The sequence below is a fragment of the Acartia tonsa genome, chromosome 4 (assembly GCF_053477335.1).
Source record: "Acartia tonsa isolate MP-2025a chromosome 4, ASM5347733v1, whole genome shotgun sequence".
Lineage (NCBI taxonomy): Eukaryota > Metazoa > Arthropoda > Copepoda > Calanoida > Acartiidae > Acartia > Acartia tonsa.
The window spans coordinates 20822930-20832156 of record NC_137263.1 but is presented as its reverse complement, the minus strand read 5'-3'; the positions used below and the strand labels follow the sequence as shown (position 1 = coordinate 20832156).

General features: G+C 35.5%; 1 protein-coding gene across 1 annotated transcript; it reads right to left on the bottom strand.

Moving 5' to 3' along the window:
- Positions 1-200: 200 nt before the first annotated feature.
- Positions 201-8971, bottom strand: LOC145316378 (calcineurin subunit B type 2). Its single transcript, XM_080156830.1, has 5 exons — positions 8860-8971; positions 7111-7211; positions 1404-1503; positions 896-959; positions 201-540 (listed from the first exon to the last, which is right to left on the bottom strand). Exons 1-5 carry the CDS (start codon positions 8934-8936, stop codon positions 370-372), a joined length of 513 nt encoding a protein of 170 aa, XP_080012956.1. The 5' UTR covers positions 8937-8971; the 3' UTR covers positions 201-369.
- Between the last annotated feature and the right edge of the window lie 256 nt (positions 8972-9227).

The following is a 9227-nucleotide window of genomic DNA, read 5'->3' as shown; positions in this document are numbered from 1 at the left end:
AACCCAGTAAACAACAAGATAGCACAGGAAAATTCAAATAAAAATTTGACAAGACAAAGTTTAAGAACAGATGATGACTTAATTTACTATTTATCATAACAAAGAAAGACAAAATTGTTTAATTTCAAGCATTTACTTTATTTAGACCATTGTAATATAAAAAGTGAAGCAGTGTTTTTTTTGCTTGGAAATATTAAATATTTTCCTAATTTTAATAAGTGTAGGTATAAAAGTGATTTTTAAACATTTTTTTGTAAAAACTTTTTTTCATAATTCTACTATAACACGTTTTACTAAAATATTGATAAAATTGTTGAACATGTCATCTTCCTTAGTATTCAGACTATTCAGTGACACAGTAGTAACATTCTAAACGTCAACAACCATCTTCTTGTGAACATCTGTGTTGCCGACTATGCTACAGAACTCCTCGAAACTTATTCTACTATCGTTGTCCTTGTCGGCGAATAGGATGGTCTTGTCCACAATCTGCTGCAGCTGCGTCTCTTTCAAGTTGTTGCCGACCATCATTTTCAGAACCTGTAAGAAAGAATATAAATAAGTCACTTATGCCAATGGATATAGGGGGGGGGGGGGGGTGGGTTAATGCAACCATCTCGTAATCAATGAGCAAATGGCACTTAGAATTAGAATTTTGATCTGAAATTTTGCATGAGTAATCCTTGGTAGGTCTATTTTCCCTAAATCGAACAAAAAGTTGGAAAAGTAACGACTAACGGCTCAGCCGTTTTGCCATTTTTTGGCTATCTATAGGGAAAATTAGTCACGAATACTCTTTGCTGCTCCAAAACGATATAAAACGGTTCTAGCTTTTTAAAATCAAATTATCCAGTTATTTATTATTTGATATATTTTTTTTTTGTAAATAATTCACCTGAAAAAGTTCTCCATTTGAGATGTAGCCATCATTATCAATATCATATATACGAAAGGCAAACCTAAAATATAATTTTCTTTTAATAAGGTAGGTTTAAATAATAGAATTGAATCATTAAAATATTGTTTTATAAAAATTAACGATGCTTTTCATGAAAAAAACACACAATTTTACCATATATAAGTAGTCTTAGACGGACCCTAGTGGGCCCCAAAAACCCCTTCCCCTTACGTTAAAGTTAATTGAAAAAGGGAGGGAGGAGGTTAGTTCTCTTTGTTACTTTATTAATTTAGGTCAGATTAGGTTAGGTTATGTTGTGCACTGGTTAGGCATAGGGGAAAAAATACCCTTCAATCCCTTAATTACTTCCAATTTATTGTATGATAGCATGGGCAATTCAGAACAACTCTTTCATAAAAAAAAACATAAAGGCAAAAAAGTTGCATGTTATGTGGCCTTTTAATTGCATAGCTTTTTAGGTTAGACTAGGTAAGTTATATTTTACCTAAGTTTTGTATCTTTATCTCCCTTGACACTGAACTGTGAAACTCCCTGGATAAACTCCTTGAAATCAACCTCTCCGTTACCGTCTTCATCAAATATCTCTGAAATATTATAAGAATTTTAATTTTTGGCGGGTGCTCTTCGGCGGTTTATGTAGCAAAAAAACGAAGTTCTTCGTTAAAATAACCTTATTTTTGAAGTTAAAACTACTGTAAAAGCATCACTAATACCTATGAAAATTTATGATTAATAAAATAGTTACAAACCTTCCCTGGACCTATAATAAGCTTTACTATAAAGGAGAGAACCAAATCGGTTCAGTTGATAGCAAGATCCTTCGCTACACACAGACAGAAGACATTCTTTTAAAGGATAAAATAACTTAAGCTACATACAAATAAACATGTAGGATCTATTCATAAATAAATCCCTTAAAAAACAATTTAATGAAATACAGTATAAACAGTTTATTAAACTATTTTATTCCAGTTTGTTCAAACTGAACAAGTTAAAACTTTGGATCTACTGCAGTTCACGGTAAAATATTGCTGGTAACAAATATTGCCAAAAATCTATGAATTCTAAACGGCTGAACGTAAAGATCATGCCCGCACACTGTTTTATGGCTATTCCAGATTATGTGTTGGCCTTCTTCTGCTGCTTAAAACAGTGTGCGGGCATGATCTGTACGTTCAGCCGTTTGGCAGCTAGCAGCCTTTAAAATTAAAATATTTTACCGTGAACTGCAGTAGATCCAAAACTTTAAACACGAGTAAACTAAATCTGTTAATCCCAGGGCTAAAGGCATAGTTCATAAAAGATAAAAAATACCTCCTATCCATAAATCATTTAACTGGGAGGGTAAAATGAGGTAAATTAATATTAACACAACATTTTTAAGCTTTAAAGGCAGAGTTTTTCATGCCAAGTATTTGGGGGAGAGAATGTTAAAGCTCCTAATAAGATAAATATATTTCGACTAATGTCCTTTCCCTGCCTGTTAAATCTGTGGATGTGTTAGGTTGTCATTAAAACTTTACATTTACAAATACAACACAACTTAAACTTTCTATTCAACTTAAGTTTAAATAAATTATATAATTCCTTTTCCTTAACTACAACAATTTGGTTTGTCCAAATAGAAAGGGGGGGGTTTTTAATGCAACCATCTCGTAATCAATATATAAATGGCACTTAGAATTCGAATTTCGATCTCAAATTTTGCATGAGTAATCCTTGGTAGGTCTATTTTCCCTAAATCGAACAAAAAGTTGGAAAAGTAACGGCTGGCAGCTGGCGGCTCAGCCGTTTAGCCGTTTTTTGCCTATTTTCAGGGCAAATTCATCATTAATTACGTAGGAATCAACTTTTAAAAACAGATTTTTGGTTTAATTCATGTTAAATGATAGCAATAACCATTTTTTAAATTTCTAGTACCAGCTGCTAAACGGCTAGAACCGGCTGAAAACGGCTGGGAGCTGCCAAGAGTATAAAGAGTTGATAGGGCATGTGACATGTCTAGGGGTAGGTTTTTATGGTTGCTGAGCTCAAAAATGCTACCAAAAATAGTGGCAGCCCATCCATATGGCAGCTGGGTAACAGCTGCAGCTCAGCTGGTAGCGGCCAAGAGTAGAATGAGTAGATAGGGCTTGTAACGTGTCTAATGGTAGGTTTTTATGGGTGCTGAGCTCAAAAATACTACCAAAAATAGTGGCAGCTCAATCATATGGCAGCTGGGTAACGGCCGCTGCTGAGCTGGGAGCTGCCAAGAGTTGAATGTGTAGATAGGGCTTGTGACGTGTCTAGGGGTAGGTTTTTAGGGGTGCTAAGCTCAAAAATACTACCAAAAATAGTGGCAGCTCAATCATATGGCAGCTGGGTAACGGCCGCTGCTGAGCTGGGAGCTGCCAAGAGTTGAATGTGTAGATAGGGCTTGTGACGTGTCTAGGGGTAGGTTTTTAGGGGTGCTAAGCTCAAAAATACTACCAAAAATAGTTGCCGCCCATCCATATGGCAGCTGGGTAACAGCTGCAGCTCACCTTGGAGCGGCCAAGAGTAGAATGAGTACATAGGGCTTGTGACATGTCTAGGGGTAGGTTTTTAGGGGTGCTAAACTCAAAAATGCTACCAAAAGTAGTGGCAGCCCATCCATATGACAGCTGGGTAACAGCTGCAGCTCAGCTGGGAGCGGACAAGATTAGAATGAGTAGATAGGGCTTGTGACGTGTCAAGGGGTAGGTTTTTATGGGTGCTGAGCTCAATACTACTACCAAAAATAGTGGCCGCCCATCCATATGGTAGCTGGGTAACGGCCGCAGCTCACCTTGGAGCGGCCAAGAGTAGAATAAGTAGATAGGACTTGTGACGTGTCTAGGGGTAGGTTTTCGGAGTGCTGAGCTCAAAAATACTACCAAAAATAGTGTCGGCCCATCCACATGGCAGCTGGGTAACAGCTACAGCTCAGCTAGGAGGGGCCAATAGTAGAATGAGTAGATTGGGCTTGTGACTTGTCTAGGGGTAGGCTTTTATGGTTGCTTAGCTCAAAAATACTACCAAAAATAGTGGCCGCCCATCCATATGGCAGCTGGGTAACAGCTGCAGCTCAGCTGGGAGCGGCCAAAAGTAGATGAGTAGATAGGGCTTCTGATGTGTCTAGGGGTAGGTTTTAATGGACGCTGAGCACAAAAATTAGTGCCGTCCCTTCTATATGGCAGCTGGGTAATGGCCACAGCTCAGCTGTTTTTTTAGGCTTAAAAAATTGATTATTTCAGTGAAATTAAACTTCTCCCTATTAACATTTTAACTTTTTTTCATGGATATATTACTAATAACTCTTTTTAATTACTAGATTTCACTGTTTCAAGAGCTGAAAACTACAAAAAAACGGCTGAGAAAAGCTAACAATAGCCAAAAGTACATAGCATGTGACGTGTCTAGGGGTAGGTTTTTATGGGTGTTGAGCTCTAAAATACTACCAATAAAAGTTCGGGCCTGTCTATATGGCAGCTGGGTAACAGCTACAGCTGAGCAGCAGCCCTTACCATGCTGCCATTTGGATGGGCTTTTCTATTTTTGGGAGTATTAATGAGCTTGGCACCTATAAAAACTTACACCTCTTTGACACATCACAAGCTATGTCTTTACTTGTTTACTTTTATCTGTTGGTAACTGTTCTCAGCCAATTTCAGCCGTTTTACAACTAAATCAATACATTGATAAGGTGTTGTTATTAATAATATAAAATGACAATAGTGTATTTATACTGAAATATGCAATATTTGGTTATCCTTCAATAGTCCCAATAGTCAATGAGTCTTAAATAACGGCTTACTGCTAAGCTTAGCTGTTACCCAGCTGCAATATGGATGGGCGGCCACTTTTTTTAGTAGTATTTTTGAGCTCAGCACCCATGAAAACCTACCCCTGAACACGTCACAAGCCCTATGAACTCATTCTACTCTTGGCCGCTCCCAGCTGAGCTGTAGCTATTACCCAGCTGCCATGTGAATGGGCCGCCACTATTTTTGATAGCATTTTTGATCTCAGCACCTATAAAAACCTACCCCTAGACATGTCACAAGCCCTATCTACCCATTCTACTCTTGGCCGCTACCAGCTGAGCTGCAGCTGTTACCCAGCTGCCATATTGATAGGCGGCCACTATTTTTGGTAGTATTTTTGAGCTCAGCACCCAATAAAACCTATCCCTAGACACCTCACAGGCGCTATGTACTCATTCTACTCTTGGCCGCTCCCAGCTGAGCTGTAGCTTTTACCCAGCTGCCATGTGGATGGGCCGCCACTATTTTTAATAGTATTTATGAGCTCAGCACCCCTAAAAACCTACCCCTAGACACGTCAAAAGCCCTATCTACGAATTCTACTCTTGGCTGCTCCCAGCTGAGCAGCGCCCGTTACCCAGCTGCCATATGGATGAGCTGCCACTATTTTTGATAGCATTTTGAGCTCAGCACCCATTAAAACCTACCCCTAGACATGTCACAAGCCCTATCTACCCATTCTACTCTTGGCCGCTACCAGCTGAGCTGCAGCTGTTACCCAGCTGCCATATTGATGGGCTGCCACTAGTTTTGGTAGCATTTTTGAGCTCAGCAACCATAAAAACCTACCCCTAGACATGTCACAAGCCCTATCTACACATTCAACTCTTGGCAGCTCCCAGCTCAGCAGCGGCCGTTACCCAGCTGCCATATGATTGAGCTGCCACTATTTTTGGTAGTATTTTTGAGCTCAGCAACCATAAAAACCTACCCCTAGACATGTCACATGCCCTATCAACTATTCATACTCTTGGCAGCTCCCAGCCGTTTTCAGCCGGTTCTAGCCGTTTAGCAGCTGGTACAAGAAATTTTAAAAATGGTAATTGCTATCATTTAACATGAATTAAACCAAAAATATGTTTTAAAAAGTTGATTCCTACGTAATTAATGATGAATTTGCCCTGAAATTAGGCAAAAAACGGCTAAACGGCTGAGCCGCCAGCTGCCAGCCGTTACTTTTCCAACTTTTTGTTCGATTTAGGGAAAATAGACCTACCAAGGATTACTCATGCAAAATTTTAGGTTGAAATTCGAATTCTAAGTGCCATTTATACATTGATTACGAGATGGTTGCATTAAACCCCCCCCCCCCCCTTTACAAAACGAATTAGCTTTTAAAGAAGGTATTTTTGTTTAGGTATCTAAAAAATAAGACATAAAATTGCTTCTAAATCAATTTTTAGTAAAGTTGACTGACTATTCACCTGGCATTTACACATTTTTTATAGCATTTCAATGAAATTACTTTTTTTATGCAAGGAACTGAGAGCCGCGATAGTATAATGGAAGAAAATTCTGGGATTTGAATAAGTATTAAATACCTATCTAACTCGTAAATCTGAAAATAACTCCTTCGTATTTGTATAACGTTGTAGTTTTTAAGAATAAAATCTTAGGTTTCACTTTTGTCTTTACTACTAAGATGTGAAGTATTCGGATTCTCTGTACAAATATCGTGTTAGAAAAGACCTTGCTAATTTTTCCACTATTTAATTACCTATTTTTTACTTTTTATTATTCAATTATTTGAATACTTGTTTCTATAGTTTATATTTTATTTTGCTAAATAAATCATAATTTTTAATTTAGAGTAAGGGACTTTCTAAAGGAACTGAATGAAATTGACAAAAGCCAACAATAACATCTTTTTAATTTAGACTTGAAAGGTTAACAAAACAAGGACAAATTTTTTTATAACTTGCAATTGTGTAAATAAGCAGGGAACTAAAGGGATAAGACAATGGCCGATAACGGATAAATTAATGAATACACAAAATACTCCTTCTTTAGATTAAAATTAGTGGTTAAAACGTTTGAACACTCAACTTAATGAAACAACCTATCAGAATTGAAGTCACCAAAGTTGTAAAGCCAGAGTATAAGAAAACGTTATTATAAGGCTTTGGGGACTAGTGTAATAAACAGCCGATTGTACCTAATTTCTCTAGTAAATCAGAATACAATTGGATAGTGTGTAGAAACTTAAATGTGAAATGAAACATATAGAGAGGATAAGGGGAACATTGAACAAATTATTTTTACTTGCATTTAAATTTCAAAACAAAAATATATAGGTACCAATCTAAAATATTTCAAACCATTCTTTTTGCTATTAAATTGATGTACAACTAAATAAATGAACATTACCTATAACTCTTTGAACTAATGGATTTTGTTGTAATTCAGGCAGGGACATGAACTCATCTACAGATAACGAACCAGAATTGTCTAAATCCAACTTCTTAAATCTACAATAAAATTAATGTATTAGATGAAAGAACAAACGTAATTATTAGTTCTTAAATTTTCTTAAAAAATAAATAGAGACCGATATCTATTCTAAATACCTATATGTAGGTATAAATGTAATGTAATAAATTTGCATTAAACTATTCTTGATTTTTTACGCTGATTTTACGTTTTATTATTTTAAAAAAATTTAATGATATATTTTGCTATATAAATTCATGAAATAAAATTACAAAAAAAGTATTTAGTTTTCATCTTAAAAGGATATTATTTACAGTTTATACAAAAATTTAATAAAACTACCTAAGTGGAACCTTCAAGAAAATATCGCTTAATCATTTTATTAAATTTTTGGAAATTTTAATATGATTTTGGAATTTTTTTTACAAAAATAGTTTTGATGATTTGGTTACAATAACCGATTCCGAAATAGGTACTTGTTGGTTTTTAAAAAAACCACCTCTGTAGCATACTAATTAGTACTGAATAAACAGACCCTAGTTGTAGAAAAGTTTTACTCATAACAAATGATCATTCAGAATTACATTATTTGTTTCTAACTGATGTGACAAAAGGAAAAATGTAGACAGGCGAAAATAAATGGATAGGCAAAAATATGCAGCCTGCATTATCCATTAATGTAATTGCTTTTTTATTCCTATGTGATTGTGGATATGTATTATATCCATAAAAATTTATATAGTATTTTTGGTAACGATGCTACTCTAAAATTAACCTTTTTTGTACATCAGTCAGTCCGTAAGGCTAGGGAAAAAAATGAGATCTACTCAGCTGCTATTAAAGCTAGACCCCTAATTTTCAACAATCTTGAGCATTTTTAGTATATAACATCAATAGCAGACCTATTGCTTTAGAGCAGCTTCAAACTTAGATTTCATGGATGTTGTCATCCTTGCTTGTATTCAAAGACAGACACAAAAAATACCATATATAACAAATTAGAAAGTTTTAGGCGTGACAAATGTTAGCCGTTTGAATCTTAAGAGCTCTAAAACTGCAATACAAAAAAGAGGGGGGGGGGATTTTCAGGTAAGCTTCGTATTGTGTTTTAGCCATTTTAAAAATTTTCTTTCATCATTATATAACTTCAGATTTCTGCATAAAAGGACAGCTATTCTATAACTTGGACCATTCAGTCGGCCTTAAATACAAAATAGAACGTTGTCGGTCAGTTAAAATCTCGATAGCCGCTCAAGTTTCAACCAATTGTCATCTACTTTTCAATAATATATTTACTAGATTTATTATGATTTTAAGCTAATTTACGGAGAGAGATGGGGCAATCCCCTCGTTATACCATTGGAGATGCCAGAGACCCCGCTAGTGAAAAGGGGCGAATCCACTAGTTATATTAAAAGTAGTAAAAAATAAAACTTTTTCCAGTGTGGCTTTGAAACCGATTAATATCCGCTGGAACCGGTTCTTAGCTATACTGAAAAATCATTTATAGCATCTTATTACAAAAAATTTTATACGAATATTAAAATAAAAAAATCATTCAAGTAATGCCATTTTTGTTAATTCCGGACCTTGGCAAACAACACTGCACTGGTTTTACTCTTACAATTTATAATTTGAATAACCACGGAAAGCTGTCTGTACTACGAGGCGATAAATAACTATTACCTTTTGCCAAGTCTCTTAATTTCGTCTGCGTCAAAATTGGCGCACATCTCCAGCGGTAACGAAGCCTCGTTTCCCATTTTTTATTTTATTTGATCTAACTAATCTAAAAATATTATGGAATTTAATCAAGAATTTTATTATAATTGGATCTAAATCATTTTACTGTAAAATATTTCTGGTAACGATTCTTCAAAAATCTATTAACTTTATAGGCTGCCAACGGTGGAACGAAAAGATTATGCTTGCACAAACTTTCAACCAACAAAAGAAGGCCTAGAAATAATATGGAATAGTTATAACTCAATAATGACACAGAGAACATAAATGCGCAAAAAAAGGCTTATTTTAAGTTTTTTTTCCTCAGTGAA